The following is a 23037-nucleotide window of genomic DNA, read 5'->3' as shown; positions in this document are numbered from 1 at the left end:
GATTAGTCTCTTCCACTTTGGGAATGCTAAGTAATTACCAGACAAGGAGTCTGAATTACAACAATCAACATCTAGACATGCCTTCATCACCCCAGTCATCACCCCATTAAGGAGACAGAAGGCAGCTCACCCTCTAGTCTGCAAAACAGCTGTGACAGAAAAGGACCGAGCGTGAGTGTGGCTTCTAAAGTGTCAAGCAAGAGTAGATCAGAAAGGGTCAAACTGGAGCAGGCCAAAGAGGAGACCTCATGCCAGGAAGCTAAACCTGGAAATGCTAATAGAGGTGGAACCAGAAGCAAATGTGGCAAAAGCCACAACGGGATGGTTGAACTCAGATTAAAAAGCTGACAACAGTAGAGGCAGGCAGGAGTCGTTGTTGATAGTATCAAAAATTGGGGACTAGGGTACAGCTAAAATTTAAAATACAAAATTGTATAGAGATTGGAGATTAGAAATGTGAGACTGTTGGACTGTTACAGAAAATAAGTAGGGAGGTAAGAATGGGAAGTAGTTAAGCATAGTAAAATAGAACTAGATTGGAGACTTGAAGTAAATGAGGAACATAGAACAGTTTGGAAGATTAAGCCTCTAAAAATAGTAGAGCAGGGGTAGAAATGTTGATTGTAAATTAGAAAGCAGTAAGTATTCTTTCTTTTGTAATAAAACAACATTTCTCTGTAACTCCCGTTACCAAATGACTGTGGCCTAAATAAAAAAGCGAGTAAGCAATATGAAAAAAAAGTTCACAGAGCTGTGCTGGTCATTTAGTGAGATTGAATAAAGATTAACTTTTGGAATGAATATATATGACTGAAGAGTGAATGGAATATAAGAAGAAATAAATTGATAAGATTCTGAAAAAGAGTATAGACCTTTAAAGGGGGGAAAAAATGAAGCAAGCCATGGATGTGATTAAAGAATAATTTCCAAGGATTGGAAGGTATCAAGATGTTCAGTGGCGTGTTGGTATAAATGAGTTTTAATTAGTTTTCTTTTTCTTATCTCATCCCTTTAATTCCTTTGGGTTAATAATATCCTCCTCCTTTTCTCGGCTTTGCATAACATTCTGTTTTCTCCCCCCCCCCCAAAAAAAATAACATAACAGTTCTTACCTTGCATTGTAGTAGTTTGCTTGACCTGGGAGATCAATAATGCCTCAATTATGAGAAGGAACACTACTACTAGCCTTGAAGGAGGCTACAGTGTGCCTTCTCCTTAAGAGGACCTTCCTGGCTTGAGAGAGATTAGAAATTATTACTTGATCTCCAACTTTTCCCTTTTGCTTGCTATGGTAGATTATCTTTATAAGTATTTAGATGAGGGTGGTTCACCCACCCTTGTTCCTTTACATCTCTTTAAAACTTTCGATACAGTCAATCATGATATTCTAATGTACCACCAATAGGTGTTAAGTGATGCTACGTCATCCATTGCAGGGGGGTTCCTATTAGTAGTGCTGGGAGAGGACAGGTTGGACCAGTGGTTGCTCCTTGAAGGTGTTACAAGTTTGGTCCTCCCCACTATTTAGCATTGTCATGAAGCCACTGAAAGAGGTCTAACAAGGCCTGATTGGTGATGTGCCTGATGTCCTCCTGGAGGCTATGAGGGTCTTAATGTGGGACAACAGGCTTAAACTGTCATAAACTTAAATCCTAGGTAGATGCAGTTATATGGGGGGGGGCTCTGTTTCACTGGTGTCTCTTCATGGGGTGGAATACACTTGAGTCAGTTTTTTTCCCCATCCATTTCTGACAGGTTCTGGACAACTGGTAGCAGAAATTTTGAGTAGTTTGGAGAAACGGCAAATAGGCTGGCCCCGCCCACATTGGAACGTGCGGGTGGGGAATATGGATTTTGCAATATCCTTCCCCTGCCACGCTCACCAAACCATACCATGCCCACCAAGCCACACCCACAGAACCAGTAGTAAAAAAAAAATTGAATCCCACCACTGGTTCTTTTGTATTTATGGCTCTTTCCAGGGGAAGTGAAGAGGGAATTTTTCTGAACTCACTCAAGACAGTTGTCAGGCCTGCATTTATATTCCTTTTAGAATTTTGGCCTGCCACACTTTCTCTTATTTCATTATGCTGTTTCTTTAAGTATAGTCAATGGGAGGGGGGGAATAGAAGGAGTAGGATTGCAGAATGTATTGTTTTTCATTCTTTACTAGAAGCAAGGTCATCCTTTGTCTCCTCACCAGTACACCTGACCGGAAGAAGCTGGGCCCGGATGCCAGCGTGGAAGAAGAAGATTGGACCATGTGATGGACTGTGGGTGTGGGGACAAGATCATGAACTTTTAACTGGGTGGGATTCCGATGTAACTTCCAGAGTTGGAATCCCACAGCACGATGCCAACATGCCTGTCTTATTAAATTGGAACTTTAAGCATAGTTTTGCCTTTGATTCTGATTTAATTCTGCATGGTATTTGGAACGCTGACAACAGTTCCTGTTCAGAAAGAAAATGATAAGATTGGTCTGGTTCTGGAGAGACTGCAGAAATCTCCTAGCTGCTCTGGGTGAATAAGGCTTCTTTGAAGAGGTGTATTAAAGTGTTAAATTCAAACAACACAACTACAGAATTGCTTCATTGTGAACAGTCTCAGGTCATTTCTCCACTAACAATTTATCATATCTTGCGGATGATTGGAGTCCATAACTAACTCAATCAAAAGGAATCCCGAAATGCACCTTTTATCTTTCTTAAGAAGCACTTGGCGAGAAAGGAAAAGATCAAGAAAATAGAGAGGATGAAGCTACAGAATACCAAATTAGAAATCAGAGCAGGAATCATAGTGAAAAAAGGGGATTTATTAGAATTTGGTTTTTTTTTTTTTAAAGCACCAGGGAGATCGTTGGGGGAAAAAATCATCTTAAATTTGGCTCCTTAAATTTCTGCTGTTTTGTTTATTAACAGAAGATCAGGCTGTACTTGCATTTTGGTTTGGGGATGAAGGAAAGAGTCTAGAGTAGGTGATTTCATGGTGCAGTTCTGTAACTGTTGTGGTTTGGAATTAATTGTATTTGCTTGGGAAAAATGCTGTATCAGCCACCACAGAGGTTTCTCACAACTTGTGCCCCTGAGAACAACTAGTGGATCTTAATGTTGGTTGTGTGGCAGATATGTCGAACCTCCCTACAGGTCTTCAGCTGTGATATGACAATAATTCCAAACCCATTAGATGACCGAGATATTGCTGCTATCACTCAGATTAATCTTGCAAATAAGGCTCAACTAGTAAATACTTTATTACTTTCAGCAGCCCATTTAGAGATAATAATTTGTGGCGCCCTTGTAGGGCTTTAATACATTTGAAATGTTAACTATAACTCAGGGGTAGGGTCTGGCACGCACTACTGCTGCTTTGCTCTTGGGTGCGCTGTGCATGTGCACACTTGATGCATGCTGCACACGCATGCACAGTGCAATTAAAATCGTTCTGTGCATGCGCAGAAGACAGAAACAAGATGGTGGCCACTATGGCGCTGGCCCGAGAACCGGTTGGGTGGTGTGGCAGGCCTGGGTCGCTGTCGGTTCCAGCAACCCAGGTTGCCAAACCACTACCAAAAGAGCCGAGGTGGAGCAGTGGTTAGAGTGCTGTACTGCAGGCCACTTCAGCTGACTGCTAGTCTGCAGTTCGGCGGTTCAAATCTCACCGGCTCAAGGTTGACTCAGCCTTCCATCCTTCCGAGGTGGGTAAAATGAGGACCCAGACTGTGGGGGGCAATATGCTGACTCTGTAAACCGCTTAGAGAGGGATGAAAGCCCTATGAAGCGGTATATAAGTCTAACTGCTATTGCTATTGCTACTGGTTCGGCTGAACTGGTCCAAATTAGTAGGAACCCACCACTGCATTAAATTCTAACTCAAGCTATAATAAAACCTAACAATCAAGGGAGATGAAGCAAAATTTTGGTGGGTTTGCCACAAAGATCTAGCGTGAAAATATTCTGAGCACATCTGTCCTAGGCAAAGTGGACTAATTTGATCCTCTTAGGATTGCAGCCATTATTGAAACATATTTTCTCTTTTTTTCCCCTACAGTTTTCTACAGTTTGTTGATGTTTGTGTTTGATGAAGCTTGGACTTTCATATGTACTATAAGAAATTTTGGATTCTGTAATCTGTGTATAACATTTTCCTATAATGTTAAAGCATGGCTGATTATATTTCTTCTCCATATAGCACATATATGTAGTTTAGCAGAACTATTGGATGGTGTTTCCTTCGCTGTTTTACATATAGAAAAACATGTACACACATTAGGAATAAATTTTTATTCAGCCCCCCCCCCTTATAAAATGTTGATAGAGGGTTGTCATGGCAACCATACAAATTTCACCTGTACTTTGTTGCCGAGTTCACAGTGTCATTTTTAATTACTGCTATGCAATTAAAAGCAAAAATGAGTAATTTGTGTGAATATGTAATCAATATAATCAGCTATGTTTGCACTGAGAATGAATGCAGGCAATTTAGCCCACTAGAATGGGGGGATTTGCCCAACGCTTTTCTTTTTTGGATTGGGAAACGCTACTTTTTTACGCAGAGTCTTCTGTTTGCATTATGTTGCTTTACGTTATTATTATTGCTGTTATTGTTGCAGAAGTGTGAGAAACTGGAAAATAATTTTGATGACATCAAGCACACGACTGTGGGTGAGCGTGGAGCCCTTCGAGAAGCAATGAGGTAAGTCTGGGTCACCATAGCAACAGTCACAGATGTGGTAAAAGAAAGAGTCATTCTTCATTACTGTGGGAACAAATGAGTTCATTGCCACCATTCAGGCCTATTCTCTAAGGTATTAATTTGTCAGAGGAGAGGCTTCCCTTGAGGCTGTACTTCGGTTTTGAAGCTGCGTGAACGCTAAGCCTCCCTACACACTAAAAAACGTAAATGTTTAATTTGTTACGAAAAATGCTTAAGGGGGGGGGGGCGTCTTGTTTTATATTTAGAATAAACTGTGTGAATGGAAGAAAATTGTTCATCTAAATTGTGCAAGTATTAAGGAAATTGTACAGCGGTTCTTTAAAAAAATAAAATAAAACGCAGGCAGCGTTTGCTCTTAATTTGTATTTAATTCTCACCAAATAGCAGCCTGTATAATTTCTTTTTCTATTAGTCTTTAATGGGATTATACCACTGTATGTTAAAATGAATGACCTCCTCCTAGAAAATGGGTGTGTGTGTGTGTGTATGTGTGTGTTCGTTTTCAACTTTAGGAACCCATGGCGTCTCACAGTTCTATTTATTCACTCAAATCCCTCGTGCCCAGGAATAGGTGGTACAATTGCAGTCTTGCTACAGTCCTGCACAGATGTTCAGCATATTTATTGGTGCAAATATTTGCAATCATTGGATTCTTTCTGTTTTTGCAATCCAAGGGATGATTGTATATTTCCTATTTTAAGAAACAGGAAAAAAATGTTTCAAGTTTAAGAGAAAAAAATTAAACCTATGCTGGGAATATTTTGCATTGATGTTATTCTGGTAGAATTAGCTGCACTCATTTTAAAATAATTCCAGCTGCCTGTGTAACTGATTCAGTAGTAATACTGTAGTGTACTTAATCATTGTAAAGTTTTTCCTAACATCCCACTATTAAAATATCTGTTGCTTCTTCTTAATATAGTGCTTTTGTTTAGTTTGAATGATTGGGGTGGATAGAATCAGGTATAGAAGCAATGGGCCTTCTTTTAACCCTGACTTGAGAATAGATTTACAGCAGGCCTTTGTGAGAAGTTTTGAAAATATGACATCTCTTAGAAACCATTCAAGTCTTTTTCTCCCCAAATATTAAAAATGTTTGATGTCATATTAAATTCAGCAAACTGTATCAGAACTACACTTAAGCTTAGGAGAAAAGCAGGGACTGATAATGAAATAAATGAATAAGATCAGATCTCCATATTCTGAATCAAGATATTTTGGCTATGGGAAGAACCTGAAACATAATTTGGAGATCTCCAAACATGTTTCCTAGCATTTCTGAGCATTTAATTTGCTGTGTTTTGGAAATTCCTGAATTATATTTGGGAAGTGTTTGTTTACTTTGAAGCTAATTTGCAAATTTGGAATGTAATGATTAATTCTCGTTGAGCATCAAATGAGTATAAAAATCACAAGAGAACCTAGTAATAAAAAAAACAGCTTTTATAAGATAAAACATTTATGGTATAATTGTTTGGCACCTATTTTTACTAACTAGTATTAACAGAAAAATGAAGTAAGTTCAGATAAGAATGGTTGAAACACAACTTCATAGCTGCTTATAAATACAATTTTGTTTTCTTCAGTGGAAAATTAAAAAGTAGAAAACTTTTTATTCAGTTTTAAAAGTGCAACCAAGTTTAATTTCTGACATTAATATGGTAATTATTTTAGAACTTCCTTTATATTTTATTGTCTCGTGGAAAGAGAAACATTGAATTGCTTAATGATCAATGTCTTGTACAAAATAATCAGTAATGGGGGAAAAAACAGGCTGCAAGATTTCTGACAGCTACATTGGTTATTCTCACAAAGAGGGGAATGTGCATTTCAGAATATATGATCATCCACAGCAAATAAACTTGCGCTGCAGTTATAATCTGGCAATTCATTTTTTGAAGACTGGGGGAATAACAAAGGATAAAAGTACACGCACAGAAATTATTCATGAAACTACCAATTTTTTTTCTGTTAAGAAAGCAAATATTTTAATTGCCGTGGACCATAAAAAGAAATATTAATATTTTGATCTGAGTGTTTCATTGCTCTGGTTCTCTACAACAATGCATTTGAAAACAAAAGGATCCTGTGCTTTAAGCAGTTTAAGGGAAGAGTTTAAATATAACATTTTCTTCATAACATCTTCGGTCCCAAAGTCATCTATTTGTTTAAAAACTATAAAATGTCATATAATAATTGTGGCAGGTCTTAAGTTCACAACATAATACATTTTCTAAGTTTTTCCCCATTATCTTGCTCTTAATATTTTTCAGTCAGACTCAACTAAGAAATATCTTTGGTATAATTTTACCTAAATAGAGATTAATGATTTAAAATGCTTCGATTGTACTACAGTCCAAGAATTTTGCCCAACTCTAACTGGAGGCACTGGTGGTTATATCCTAGTGAGTCCCCTTCATATATTGACAATTTATAAACTCTACCGGGATGCAATACCGATAACAGAAGTTCTAAAGCATTAAAACGCTCAACGCATTATTAGTTGACTTGCAATATTTATTTCACATTAATTGCACTTATACAGCCTTTATTTGGGCCACTAATATAGCAGCATGCTAGAATGTATGCTTTGTTTGCTAATCTACTGTTTAAAAACAAAGACAAAACAGTCAATGTAGCTTTTAGGTGGAGAACAAGGCAGTTTTCAGTTGACTAATAATTCATAGTCAACGTATTCCACAGTGGTAGCTGTCTCTAGGGTTTTAAAAAGTAATAGCACTGACTTAAGTATATTTAAAGTATAAATCAAGAAGCTCATGAAAGTCTTGTTTTGAGCTTGATTGCAAGATTGATATTTGATGAAATCATCTCTTTTATCCACTGGTGACAAAGAATGTTTATGTCAAGTTGTTTTTTTCCCAACTTTTATAGGGCTTATAAGATTCTATAGGCTTAGGTGCTGCTGTATTTTATATTGTCTGAGAGTTCATCTGTAATTTCTTCAAGTTTTTTTTTCCAGTTGGGAATTTTAATTTACTTTGTGAGCTACAGAGATAAATTGGAGAGCAAGCTTTTCTCCTTAGAGAATACTATAGCGAAGGGGGGATTATGGGAGTGCAGAGAGATATGATTTCCCCTGAACATTCCTTCAATCACCTGTCTCAAATAAACCAAAATTGTTTAATTTTAACTGACCTAAGGTTACATATTATACATGGCCAGAACTGCCGGTTATAAACTACCACATTCTGTCAAAATGCCCATTGAAGTGTGCCTCAACTTGCAGACAATGTGTATAACAATTGCATTGGTCTAAATAAAAGAAAGTCTTAACTGGGACTCCTGCAAACATGGGAACTCAATAATATTAACAATGGGTTTTAAAATTTATTTTACCTTGGCATTTTTCTGCATGATCTGTCATAATTGCATGTTCCATCCACATTTCTGTATTTTGCTACTGTGCTTCATATATTTTGCAGAATTGCCATTTTGTGTTGCTAGTAAAACTAGCTGGCTTGTTTTATAATAATTGTTGCCATTGATATTGCTGAATTTAGCAATGAAATTGGAAGATTTATTCTGATGTGGACAAAATGCTGGAAAAAAAACTATAAAATGTATTTTCCTGCAGACCGCTTAGAAAATCTTAAAAGGGAGAATATTTGTAGCTCGGGATTGAAAATCTTAAAGTCAAAATCTTTAAAGGGAGAATATTTGTAGTTTAGGATTGAAATGAGGGGTCCTTGGTGCTTTCTAAGCTTAGTTGTTTTCTTACAGACGTTTCATTACCGAAACTAGGTAACAAGATGCAATAACCAAGCTCAGAGAGCACCAAGAACCTATGGTTGAAATATTTTCCTGCATAAAAGATGAAGTATTTGCTATTTGTTCTTTTTCTTTTTAGACTGCAGTCCTAAGGGTAATTTTCCAAGCAAACCTATAGAGCATTGGGCTGTTCATTTTTGTTTTTGAACTTTATACTTTTTATATTACACTTGACTAGTAAGTTATTTTCAAGCCCTTAAAGTCCTTTCTCTAAACCACATTAAATATTGTTTCCATACTAGGATTTGAATGTTCATCGGTGGAAATAAAACTAACATAATGTGTTTATACTTATAAATATTTGTTTTTATCAGTGCTTCATAAGCACTTTATAAGTCCCGAGTGTCTTTTTTTCATTTTGTAAATCTTTGACAGACATTTTTCATTAGTAAATTCTATTAATGAAAAATCTCCAGCAATATTAATTAATCCTTCTTTCCGGTTCTGCCATTCCCTTTGCTTCCTGGGTCATAAGTATGATGAATTGACTTTAATATTTTTGTGTAACTTATAGAAGAAATTAATTGGTCATTTCCTTTTTTTAAAAAAAATAGAAAAACAGTAGTGTTTCACATAAGAGAAAGAAAAGAAAAACACAGTTACCTAAATGTAATACATAAATGCCTTCCTCCACCACAAATAAAATGGATTATTTCTATTATAGAAGAATTCATGCCTGAAGCTTCCGTTCTGCTGAACTAGAAACAATTAAAGGAAAATAAGCTATATGGATAAAGCTGTTAATTAAAACAATAATCCTTAAAGCAGAGTCTTCCAATAAGGTGCTTTCCAAAAGTTCCGGAGTACTGTTTCTGTTACTCACAAGACAGTTAGTCCACCATATCCGAAAGATGCCAAAATTATAACAATTTAAAACTTTATTTTTGCCATACTAAATCAGCTATATTTTCAAATGAATTTTATTTTATTATTTTTGAAACATTGGGTTAAACCAAGTGGGGGTGGATCAAATAACCAATGCCACCTGGCTACTACCCGGGGGAGGGCCTTCTCTGTGGCAGCTCCGGCCCTCTGGAACGAACTCCCCGCAGAGATTCGGACCCTCACCTCTCTCCAGGCCTTCCGAAAAGCCGTCAAAACCTGGTTTTGCCGGCCGGCCTGGGGTTGATGAGTTCCCCTCCCCTCTTGACCTGTGTGGTGTGTGATTCTTGGCTATTTTAATTACGTGTATTGTGTTCTATGTTTCCCGTTCCCCCCTTTGAGTTGTTCGCTGCTCTGAGTCCCTCCCGGAGAAGGGCGGCATACAAATAAAATAAATCTAAATCTAAATCAACTCAGAAAGGACCATTTTGCACATTGGGTTTTATGTAAAAGTGATCTTTGAAATATCCAGGCCCTATGCCATAAAGGGCTTTAAATAATGGTGAAAACAGCCCAACATGCCTACCGGAAGTTCATTTCCTAACTTCCAGTAGGCCTGTTGGGCCCGTTTTTCACCATCCACCGGCTCCGCAGGTTTTCCTGAAGCCTGGAGAGGGCGAAAATGGCCTCTGGAAGGCCAGAAATCAGCTGATATAGGGCAACGCCTCTCATGTCCTCAGATATGACTCCGCGTGCCACCTGTGGCATGCGTGCCACAGGTTCGCTATCACGGATCTTTTACATCTTCAAGCATTCTTTAGAAAGAGACCCCTTTGAGAAAGACCTGCATTTAACACCAAATAATAGATAATAGTTTTCATAAATCCCTTCTCAACTTCATTGAACATTGATCACAAGGCAGGCATAGGTTAGCATCCTATACAACTTGATCCATCACAAGCTATACATTTGCTGTTGTTTTTTTTTTTAATTATGGTCCAGCCAATAGTGATTCCATGTTAAAATGTGTTTCCACATATATTAAGATGAATGCCAAAACAGTTTTTATTGTATAGGTTTATAGCAATCTTTAAAAACATCTGGTATGACTGAATTTATGTGTTTCTTGAGGGAGGGGAAACTGGGCACAATTTATTTATCACACATCTTTCTTCTCATTTTCAGAACAACATTGTAAACCAAGTGAAATGAGGGCTGTCTTCCTAAGGGTTATATTCAGTGAATTTCATGGATGTTCGGGAATTTGACCATAAATCTCCTTTATTTAAATCTCACATGCTTGGATGCCTTCTGCTGAGCTCTGCTTGAGTACTTTCTCTGCCGCTGACCCTGTTTAGTTGCCTGTCAGCTCAGAAGCCAATAGAGTGTTCTTCAGAACAGAAAGTTGGTCTTTAAGGAACTAGATTTTTCAGCTGAATACTAATCTGAGTGGTTGCCCTGAGTAGGGTAATGTGGCCCTTTTTTGGACCAGAATTTTCATTAGAAATGATGCTTCTACCAACTATAATGTTGAAGTTCTGTTTTACCATTGCCTTCCTTGAATAGCAGTTCCAACTTCTGCCCTTTGTTATTAAAATATACGTACTTTACAGTGAGAGCCAGTTTCTTGTAGTGGTTAAGGGTTAGGGTTAGAATCAGGTTAGAAACCAGGAGTCCATAGTTCTAATCCTGCCATAAGCACAAAGTCAGCTTGGTGACCTTGGGCCAGTCACTTTCTCACCCCTAGGATGGAGGCACTACTGAAAAACCTTGCCAAGAAAACTGCAGGGACTATATTTCATTAAGATACAAGCAATGGTTTCGTCATGAAGATCTCTAGTGTTTGCCCAAAATAAGAAATCTTGAATCAGTGCTCAGCTCTAGCATGTGAAAACCACCATATATTGATAGAATGTATGGCTGGTGTTATTTTTTTTATTATTATTATTTTTATTTTACAGTACAAGAATATTACCCTACAAAGGATTAAAATATTTTAGCTTTCTGGATTGAACTCTAGAAATCAATTGAGCTGAGGTGGCGCAGTGGGTAGAGTGCAGTACTGCAGGCCACTTCAGCTGACTGCTAGATCAGCAGTTCAGCGGTTCAAATCTCACCGGCTCAAGGTTGACTCAGCCTTCCATCCTTCCGAGGTGGGTGAAATGAGGACCCAGACTGTGGGGGGCGATATGCTGACTCTGTAAACCGCTTAGAGAGGGCTGAAAGCCCTATGAAGCGGTATATAAGTCTAACTGCTATTGCTATTGCTATTATAATTTTCTGTGATTTAAGAACCATGAACTATGTTTCTGCTGTGCTGTGTGATACTTGATGTTGCCCACTGAAGTTCTGCTTGCTTATCATCTGACAACTGGAAAAAAATTCAAAAAGATTGTAAGAAATTTGTTGTACTAATCCCTACTGAAATTAACAATCCAATGTTGTTAGTCTCTCTTCTCCCCCCCCCCTTCTCACACACACTCATTCACTCACTCCTTTGTGTTTGTGTCTCTGTTCTGACTTCTGGCAACAACTACCGTATTTTTCAGAGTATAAGACACACCTTTTTCCCCTCAAAAAAGAGGCTGAAAATCTGGGTGTGTCTTATACACTGAATACAGCATTTTTACCTCCCCAAACCCTGCCCCCTTCAGCCCCCTTATGGCTGTGCATATTTAACCCCACCCCCGTCCCCAGAAGCACTCTATAAGCTTTTCAAAGACTATCTATGCCCCTTTTTTATGAAAAATGGGCCTGTTTTCATGAAAAACAGGCCTTTTTTGCTCATTTTTGCCCGTCCGCCCCCCGAGGAGCACTCTGCAAGCTCCCTAAAGGTTATTCATGCCTTTTTTGTTGGAAAAAAGGTCCCATTTTCATTAAAAAATGGGCCATTTGGGGAGGTTGCAGAGTGCAAAAACTTTTTTTTAGTTGCCTCTTCAAAACCTTGGTGCATCTTATCCTCCAGTGCGTCTTATACTCCGAAAAATACAGTATTTGGACTAGTATCTAGAGCAGTTGTGTCTAACCCTGAGTCCAAGGAGCACATTTGGCCCTGAAGTGTTAGTAATGCGGCCCCACAAAATCATAATTTTCAAAATGTTTATGTGATTTGTGTACCATAACTATGTTATATATTTAACACGTGGCCCAAGATAATTCTTCTTTGCTCAGTGTGGCCCATGCAAGCCAAAATATTGGACACCTATGCTGTATAGTTTTCTTGGCAAGATTTTTGTACATTTTACAAACATGCATTTTTGTAAATGCAAGAAATTTGTGAATTGCCATTGCGTTCTTCCACAACTGGGAGAGAGTGATTGGCCTAAGGTCAGCCAGCTGGTTTGTGTCTTAGACAGAGCTAGAACTCACAGTCTCCTGTTTATGGAGATTCTTAATCACCCAGCTGATGGTTGTCGAAACCGTGCTTTTCAAAAGAAAAGTGGACTTTTTTTCCCTTGAAACCATTTTGCTGCTTCTTCAAGAAGCCTAAGAACAGAACTTAAGAAGCTTCTTGAATGAGAAATGAAACAGGAAAAAAAAAACAAGGAAGTCCAGTTGTCTTTTGAAAAATACCTTTGGGTCACAGTCTCCTGGTTTTTTGCGTGGTGCCTAAACTACCATACCAAACCATTCTGACCCCCCTCGTTCCACACCAAAGCACACTCCGAGCCAGAGATAAATTACAGCATTTAATGAACAGACAAACAGGTCTTTGGTAGCAACCCAGCACAGACAAGCTTGGGCAGCAATAAACACAGATAAAGCTTGGCAGCAATCCAGTCTGCCAAGCTCATACAAAGTTCTCTGACATTCGATTCTGTGTTGACTTCTGCAAAGAGAAGCGTGTGCACAAGTAGCCTTTTTATAGTCTGGATAGGAGCCTAATGACCACCAGCTGAGTGCAATTACCTCCTGTAACTGCGCAACTGTTCCTGACGCCTATTAGCTCTTCGATGGCGTGCATCCAGGAACAACTCACTCCTGGCCTCCAGCTCATTCTCCCTTGACTCCTCCCCACTGGTCCAAGGCTCAGGTGCCTCCTGGTGGCCAACCAGCCTCTCTGCGCCCTGCTCGGAGTCGGAACCCTGTCCAGGGTCCTCCAAATCCTCCAGAGTTGACTCATAGGGCTCCTCGCTGTCGGAGTCTGGCGGCAGCTCCAACAGCCCCTGCTGGGCCACAACACAAACTGACTCTCTTGTTCAGATTAACTAATAGTAATTGGTTGAAAAATCAGGTTGTGGAAGTGGTTTCCATTAAATACGTGAATAAAATATAATTAAATTGCTATTTTAATTTTTACCCGTCTGATTTAAAAATATTTTTTTTCCTGGAAAATAAGCAAACAAGGTTGATATGAACTTAAATTGATGTGCTGATTTTTACACTGCTAGTTTTCCTGAACAAAAATAGGAATTTGTTATTATATATTAATTAAAAATATGTATTATAATTGAAAATGAGTAGTATATGTTGTTGAGTAATAAACAAGATAAGAATACGTAGTATTTTATAAATTATAAATTATACCTAATGTACATTATTTAGATACTACTATATTATAAAAGTTATTAACATTATTTCGAATTGCATTCTACGGTATTCTAAAATGTCTGTTTCTTGAATTGTAGATTATATAAATTATTGATACTGTTTGTTTTGGTACAATTATTCTGAGATAAATGAATAATGCTCATGCTGGGTGATATTTCTTAGGGGGAAAATTTAAATCATAAAAATCTATTATTGCAAAATGTGAAATGTAGAACATTTATCTATACAAAACTGTTATGTAATATCTTTTATTTTTTTTAAAAAAGGGCACAATTATATTTTATTCAAATTAGACTTCATTATTCAAACATATTGTATTATTTTCTCCTAAAATATCTTTGTGCATGATGATAATTTAAGCAGCTGCTGACAACTCATCACTATGTCTCCAAGGGTTAAGAAGAAGCTTTGTGATGCATCTTAATCTTAAATTTTTTAAAAAAATAATCTGAAACTTCTGTTTCAGTAGATTCATATTGTTTCAAAAGGTAAATCACTTTTACAAGAAATTTGAGTGGATGAAGTAATTGTAAACATACAGAACAGAAGTATTAAATGCATGATGATACATTTTCATCATGTGACGTATTGCAACTTTTTCCCCATTCGCTAAACCAGGGGTGGGCATGGATAGTGCATGATACATCTGGCCTGTGGGTTGCGAGTTTGACACCCCTGAGATAGAAGATGTTGCAATTTTGGTCAATACATTTTTCAAATTAAGAATCATGAAAGAAAGATAGGTTGAAAAAAGTAATTTCTTTCTTCTAATATTTCCTATTAAATTGGGAACTGAGTGCATAGCTTTATAAAATATAATTGATTCCTGGTTGATCCTAAAAATGCTAGGAAAGATTGGACCACAAATATCTCAGAATTGTTAGCTTTCAAATGGGGTAGTGAATAAAATTTCTCTCTGAAGAAGGAAATGACAACCTCTTTCTGTACTGTTCCCCAAAGAACAACATGGATGAAATCCAATGAAGCCGAAACAACTCAAGGAAGAATTAACTTATCAGAGGAATGGTGACTACATTTTTACATAACAATAAAACATACCTATGTTGGGATCATCAGACGTGCTAAAGACGGTTGTGTGATACTGTTGAATGGTGACAGTCCCCACTATTTCTAATGTAAGATCATGGTATCTTTGCCTGTTTTAAATTTAAGACAGTTTTTTAGGTGACCTGATTCCAAGTTGTTTAGTACTTTTTCTAAATCTAGCAAATGAATCTTGCTTGGTAGCAGGGTGGAAACTAATACAGACTATTCACCTCTGTCAGTATCAGTTGTCTTCACGAAGAAACAGTGGACCATAAGTTAACAAGCTCATACAAAAAGGGCGAGTCCAAACTATTCCAGGACTTTTCAATAATGATGAATTTTAAAGTTCTTAGCTGCTTTAACATGTATTTTGAAGAGAAGGTTTTTTGCTTCCTAAACTTGGCCTATTTCATCATTTGCAATTCTGAGTTTGTTTTATTTTTTTTAAAGCCTAATTCTGCTTAAAACTGATCTGTGAGTGTGACTTCATTCATTTCTTTGAATGGGCCTTATGGAAGTTCTTGGCATACCATTTGCATTGATTTCATTTCATATTTTTCATGTGTGTGTATATTCCTTGACAGGGAAGTCATAATAGTGTTTCTGAATCCTGACAGCAGGGGACATATACGGATGGATTTTCATCCCCTGACCATTCAATCCTTTCAACCAACCTTGGGAACCAACCTTGTTCTTAACTGAAATGTATTGAAAAGAGAACATAAAGTAGACCATATTTTTATGATATGCAAATAATGCTGAGCACGTAAAAGGCCTGTTAAGTGTTACAGTGCAGTATTAACATATGAGGTCCCATTTTCACTTTTTCTTCTTCGGAGCAGATTATTATTTTATTAAAATGAAGATACCAAATCCTTGAAGTAAAATATATTATGTAAGGTATAATTATCTCATTTAAGCAACTGAGGTTATTAGCCTACATATGAAGGCTTTAAGATAACTTCCATTTGCACTTAAATTCTAACTGCGGTTTTGACACATTATCTAGGGAGAATGCCACATTTCCTGCTGTGCTAAACTTACTGAAACAAATAGAAAAAAACAGCATTGCTGTGCACTATCCCTGCTTTACTATTTTGTAATTGGACAGCACAACAGGAATGACACTTCTTTGTAACATTGAGTTACTGTGATGATCTTGTGATTTCATGCTCTTAGCATAAGGCTGGTTGGAATTGTCTTATATCAAGGATAAAAAGAGAATAGGGGGAAAGGGAAAATAGGCAATTAAAAGAATCTTCTTGGCAGTAAAGCTTGAATATATTTGGTAGGAAAATTCAAAATATATCAAAGCACTATTGATTGAAAATGGTATTTTCGAGCAAACAACAAATCTAAATTGCTTGCCTCTGTTACACTGGTATCTAGATTTCCTAATATACTCTGACTGTAAGGATAAAAGAATATGATGAGATCATAACTTGGGAAACTCAGCAGGCATCTGAGCGAAGACTATAACTCTGAGCAACAGTCTGATGGCATCAATTGCAAAGCTCAAAAATGGAGTTTTAGCTGAAGGCCATAATCTGACTTTATTGATTAATTTCGTTTATATATAGATCTTCATTCAGTGAGCTCCAAGTGATATATAAGTAGTTCTTCGCTTTCCCATTTTGTCCTTACAAATAACCTTGTGAAACAAGTTAGGTTGAAGGACCAAAAGTACCTCAAAGGTCATTGCTAGGTAAACATTTGAATTTGGATCACCCTTGAAATAATTAAATTCTAACCACCACATTATATTGGCCTTTTAGTTTTGTGTCAGGAAAGCTTAATTGTAAGGGATCCAGTTGTGAAAGGGGTAAAATTTGATAATACTAATTTAGATTCTGCTAAAGAGTTAGAGTTTTACTATCAGGATACATGGACTTACTGAATGAGAAGTGAATTGGTCAATCTCTTGTTTAGTTTTCTGATCTCATATCTTCTAGAGCAGTGTTTCCCAACCTTGGCAACTTGAAGATGTCCGGACTTCAACTCCCAGAATTCCCCAGCCAGCGAATGCTGGCTGGGGAATTCTGGGAGTTGAAGTCCGGACATCTTCAAGTTGCCAAGGTTGGGAAACACTGCTCTAGAGATCTTAGAGAAGTTGAAATGACTCATAATAATAGAAACAGGAGAAGACAATTGTTTTGCCTTGCATTGATTTGGAACATGTATGTCCAAGCCTTTGACTTGCTTGGGCCTCGCTGAGCGAAGAGGAATTGTTTTAGGTTGCATATATAATATGTAATATAGTTAATGTACATAAATAACAAGCTTTTTTATTTTTATACACTCTTATGGGACCACGTTAATAGCTCTCTAGGGCCACATGTGTCCCGTGGCCCACGGATTGGGCATGCCTGGTTTAGAGGATGCTTCCCATAAGTTCCATTTCTATAAACCTAACTAGAATAGAGAAAAGCACCTTTTATGTGGCAGTGCATTTATCAAGAAAGGTGTATTTAGTGCTTCCATTGCATCTCCAATTAGTTCTCCAGCAGAGCTATTTTTCAGGATGGCCTGCCCTACTGAACGAAGCCATTAGAGGCCCAGCTATGACAGGTTAGTTAGGTAAGAGAATCATATGAATTTATGGTCACTTGAATGCTGCTGTTTCTCCTGAAACAGATGAGATCTCTTATCCAGTCTTATGGGGTCAATTTCAGTGATTAAAGGCTGACAAGGTACTTGTAGGCTTATTTATTTTTTAGATGAATAATTTTCTCCAGGATACGGCATTCCCTCTTCCATTTACTTCGGGTCTGGGCTCAGTTGAGCTGAGACATAGTGATTAGTGAGTTTCCAGTGTTGTGGATGGATTTAAACGTTGGTCTCCCCAGTCTTAGTCTAGTACCGTAGCCCTTACCCCACACAGATGTTCAGTCCCTTAATCCTTGTTTATATTCAGTATAAATCATTGGGGCTCATTCATAAGAAATTGGAAAGAAGTATTGAGATTCCAATGTCAGTTGGCATTGCATTTGTTTTAAGACATTCATTTAAAAACAGAAAAAAAAGATTAGAGACTAGCTCATTCTTATTTGTGGGAGATTGAAAGATAATCTATTCAACAGGGGGCTTAACTAGAGTTCTTTTAAAGGAATTGGCAATAGGGTTACTGCCCAAATATAGGATACTTTGAAAACAGTGAACTGTGTCGTAAAAATCTAAGCACAACACGGGTCTTCCTCATAATCCTTCCCTGGTTTTTAAAGAGAAACATGCTAGAGGAGAAATACTTCAGAGATAATAATAATCCTGACAATTCATCCATTATCCTTATGTTTCAGAACCACCAGCTTGTGTTAGTTGAAGTATCTGGGCTCATCTAGGAGAAATAAACCATAATTGTAAATAGTCAAAGGAGTGCTTGTAAGTGATGAGAAAACGAAAAAAAAATCGTAGAAGTGCCCATAGATGCCATCAAACAGTTGAATGGAATCTCTCCGGTTTTCCTTGAGAACTGAAGTCTCTATTAGCACGCTGCATTTTTCTTCTCTGATGAAAAAAAAAATCCTTTTGAATGGGGCTGGCATACAGAAATGAAATTATGTTAAAGCTCTCTCAAAAAGGTTTGTGTTTGATTCCGAGGGGCGGGGGGAATTACATTATTTGAACATTGTTGAGGTCTTAGGGCAATGCCTTCCGGTAACAATCACAAAAGGCAGATCAGTCAGAGATAAAGATCAGAACCACCAAATGACAAAAAACCTGTTCATTCCTGGATATAGTGGATCAGAGGGTTATGTTCAACACTTTGGATTGCTTTGATGACTAGGGCTGCAACTGACATTGAGATGTTGCTCTTACTCACCAGCAAAATCCCCGGCAAAGCCGCTGAATCTTTATGATAACAAATGCAGCAATTGCTTCTCTTGCTTCCTAACACATTGGCACGGGGAAAGCATATAGTGTAATCCGAGTTTCTGATGCTGCCCAGATGCAGCTTTAGCAGTCTGAATAGTGAAAGATCAAAGAAAAGCGGGCTCAGTATTAAAAAGGAATAAAATGCCTCCACTAACATGATGCGACTAGTAGTGCTTTTATATCCCTAAGCTTGAATTTTGTAATAGAGTATAAAACAAACCCAAATAGTGTGGTAAGCCTTGGATGGATTGGCTGGGAGAAGGCATATATTCTCCATAGTATGAACTCCGAAGCTATTAGAACTGAATAGTCCAGAAAATGATCTCTACAGTAGTGACTGGATTGTAGTTTCTCTCACTATACTTCTGCATTTCAGTGGCACAATTGCTGAGAACTAAATCTTTAACATAATACTGTATAACATAACTACATAAAAGTATAATGGAAGTTCCAAAATAGACCTGATGGAGGTTTTTTTTTTTTTTAGTTTATACTTTATTTGTATGCCGCCCTTTTCCCTGGGGGGACTCAGGGCGGCTCACAATTGGAGTGAGGGGAAAGACAGACAAGTTACAAACATAAAACCATACATCGTTAAAAACACAACAGTCATAACATTCGAGTGGGGTTACAAATCTCTAGCCCCAGGCCTGTTGGAACAGCCAGCTTTTAAGGGCTATGCGGAAGGCCTGGAGGGTGGTGAGGGTGCGAATCCCCACGGGGAGTTCGTTCCAGAGGGTCGGAGCAGCCACCGAGAAGGCTCTCCTCCGGGTAGTTGCCAGTCGACATTGGCCGGCCGATGGAATTCGGAGGCCTAATCTATGGGATCTTATTGGTCTAGAGGAGGTAATTGGCAGTAGGCGGTCTCTCCCCCAAAGGGGATAAAAAAAATTCCCCCCATGTGGTAGAATACAGCATGGCTTGTTTTGATTAAAAAAAGACAGTCCCAATCAACAAAATATTACTCAATGTGATCATTTATTTTACATGGCAGGTGAAATCTGCTATTTAGGAGACTACCTTGCTCATGCAGACATATATGTACAAAACATACCTTGTTTCCTGAATGTTTCAGCCTTGTTTTTCTCCTGACAATGTCTGAATGTTTAGGGATATCTGTTAAAAGGATGTAGAGGTGCTTTCAATCAAACATTTCCTATTAAAAAGCTGCAGCTTGTGCTGTTGTAGCTGAGGTGGATTGCTTCTGAATTATTTTTACAGTAGGTCTATAAGATAAGCCAGTGTTTTGTGTTGCATGTAAGATAAAATCAGATTTGGGAGAGGGGGGGGAGAGAAGGGGACTTTGCTAAATCATATTCTCAACTCTCTTTCTTTTGTTGCCAAGTTATAACTATAAGTAGGCTTTCATTCATGCAGTTGGCCTTCATCACATGAATCTGTGCTATATAGGTGGCGGTATCAGAGACGGCATAAATCAACAGAAAGCATCCAAATACAATGTAATAAAAACAGATGATTTCATTTTAGTGTATTATCAAATTGATATAACCAGGCCCTGCAAACCAAAGATTAACCTGACTGAATCCAAGATTTTGTTTCTGCCTGTACCTGTTGCATTAAATGAACAGCTTGTCGTGGATTCATTTGAGTAGAGGTTAATTGTGTAGATTGTTTTGCTAGTGCTTTCACAAACTGTAAATAGAACAATGCTATTTTAAACATTCTTTTTTCCCAGCAAAATAATATCTAATGCAATTGGTTGAATGTTACAACAAGACACATGTATTATTTCTTATAACCGTATGTAAAGCATAAACGCTTAAGCAATGCGGAGTCTGCTTAAGGCTGCTTAGTTATGGTTCTGCAGTTGCTATTTCTGATACAGAGCTGCGACATTAAACAAAGAAGGAAGCAAACAAATAAATAGTCAATAGTGGAACAACTGCATGGTGTGCTAAGGCTTGAATTAATATTGCAAACAGCCCATTGGTTCTTAAATCAGTGGCAGCCTGACATTTGCAGAGAAAATGAATATCATGGTAAAAGTAGAATGGACCCTTTAGGAGAGTATAATAGTGTGTGTGAAAGCTCCCCTAGTGATGTGTGGCATGGAAAGACGGTGTCTTAAGGGCCTCCTTCCTTTTAGCTGTGAAACAGTGGGCAGTATAAAATCCAGGCCTTAATCCTCCCTTTTCCCAAATTATTGTTGTGTGTGTGTGTGAATGCCTAACAAAGTTTCATTGATGCATGGTCTACTGCCGCTGATTCCTACTGCACCAAATTCCTTTTCTATGGTAGCATAATGTTACCTAGGGAACAGCTTATGGCTGACAGATACAGCAGTGCCACAAATTAATTTCATAGTTATCAGGACGCAGGGTGATAACAGCAACATGAACTGCTGTGAAATTACCATTGTTCCCATGGAGTTACAGTGTAATTATGACTTTTGAAGCAATTTTGCAAATAAAAGCATGCCATTCCTTGTAGGGATTGGGATCTGTTTATTTTATTTATTTTATTGTGTTGTTTTGTTTCTTTCTGTTGTTTTCCCTTTTATGGTACTTTGCATTTCTTGACAAATATATACATGAAGCTTTAAAACGAAATGGGCTAGCAGTGAAATAAATGTAGAAGAAAAAATCTGTTCTTCATGATATTTGAATTTGAAAGCATCAAATTAGAAACTTGAAATTAGCAGAGAACCAAGAGACTGCTGTTTTTTGGGTTATTTCCAGCAGTAGCATGCTGGCAAGAACAAAAGACATTCTTACAGTGTCTCCCTCCCCAGAAATATTCAAATTTCAAAAGAAAAGAGGGGTGTGAACAGTGATTATTAAAAGGGATTTTTGTACTGATTTGCCATGTTATGCTGTCTACCTACAAATTTCTTTCCCAAAGAATATAAAATCAGGGTTATCTATATTATAAAAACATTAAAACATAATGTTCATGCATTTTCTATTATTACTTTTGTTATTAAGAGTGCATTTTTAGTTATATACTTATTATACATTATGTCACACCCACTTTTCTTTCCCTCTCTTTTCACTATTTTATGGTTTATGGTTTATTAATAGCAGTTAGACTTATATACCGCTTAAACTTGTATGCCGCCCTATTCCCCGGGGGGACTCAGGACGGCTAACAAACTCATAGGGGAGGGGGTAATACAAAAAACAAACAAGACAAAACAATTACAGAAAAACAGATTAAAACTCCTCAACAGCCACAACAATTCGAGTGGGGCTGGGAACTCATCAGCCCCAGGCCTGCCGGAACAGCCAGGTCTTAAAGGCTTTGCGGAAAGCCTGAAGGGTGGTGAGGGTCCGAATCTCCACAGGGAGATCGTTCCAGAGGGCCGGAGCAGCCACAGAGAAGGCCCTCCCCGGGGGGTCGACAGTCGACACTGGCTAGCTGATGGAATCCAGAGGAGGCCTAATCTGTGGGACCTAATTGGTCGCAGGGAGGTAATTGGCAGGAGGCGGTCTCTCAAGTACCCAGGTCCGATACCATGTAGGGCTTTAAAAGTAACGACTAGCACCTTGAAACGTATCCGGAGTCTAATAGGCAGCCAGTGCAGCTCGCGGAGGATAGGTGTAACGTGGGTGTACCGAGGTGCACCCACAATCACTCGTGCGGCCGCATTCTGGACAAGCTGAAGTCTCCGAATGCTCTTCAAGGGCTGCCCTGATAAAACTTAATTCTAAATTTCTCCAGTAAAGGTTTAATAATAGTTATATAATTATCTATAATACTTTTTAGATTGGATGTGAAAAAGTTTATTATATTGTTTTAGATACGCAGTTACTGTATCAAAGTTGTTTTTATTATCTGTGTATTTTTCATTTACATATAATAAAGACAGATTTATAGCTCCTTTTATAAGTCTCAGAGTGGCATTAAAACCTTAAAATGGGATTGAAGAACCTGTGGTTATGGAAAAACTTTGATTAAAAATCAAGTGGTTGGCATCTTTTAACTTCTTTCAAGTTTCCTATTTTCTGAATTCATTTGTACATTGAAGTTACAGCAGAGTTAGGAGAGTTTTTGCTTGGCCACTTTCCAATTTTGATTGGAAGCCCAAATATAAAGTGGAAATATATATATTTTTTAAAATAGGAAAAGTGCATTTTCAAAATCAGGAAAGGCATCAGTGGCATATTATGTGCTTTTTCTTGTTTTGCTTAATCAGAAGGAAGCAGTACCATCCCTTGTGTGCACTGCCCATCGCCTGTCTTATTTATCCATTTATGAATCAGATTTATACCTGCTGCC

The 23037-nt window shown here is 37.9% G+C and overlaps 1 protein-coding gene across 2 annotated transcripts in view; it reads left to right on the top strand.

Moving 5' to 3' along the window:
* Positions 1-23037, top strand: part of DPYD (dihydropyrimidine dehydrogenase) — a 646680-nt gene that overhangs the window by 84608 nt on the left and 539035 nt on the right. The window contains exon 3 of one of the 2 annotated variants that reach the window (XM_087719293.1): positions 4613-4695. The exons of the other annotated variant lie outside the window; for it this stretch is intronic. Coding sequence (XP_087575419.1) covers positions 4613-4695 — 83 coding nt within the window. The remainder of the gene's footprint in view (positions 1-4612; positions 4696-23037) is intronic. 2 annotated transcript variants of the gene reach the window in all.

The sequence above is a fragment of the Thamnophis sirtalis genome, unplaced genomic scaffold (assembly GCF_051295495.1).
Source record: "Thamnophis sirtalis isolate CommonGarterSnake01/CBP01778 unplaced genomic scaffold, rThaSir2_p1.2 scaffold_7, whole genome shotgun sequence".
NCBI classification, from domain to species: Eukaryota; Metazoa; Chordata; class Lepidosauria; order Squamata; family Natricidae; genus Thamnophis; species Thamnophis sirtalis.
Note: the sequence above shows the minus strand (reverse complement) of the source record. Positions and strands in the feature narration are given on the sequence as shown.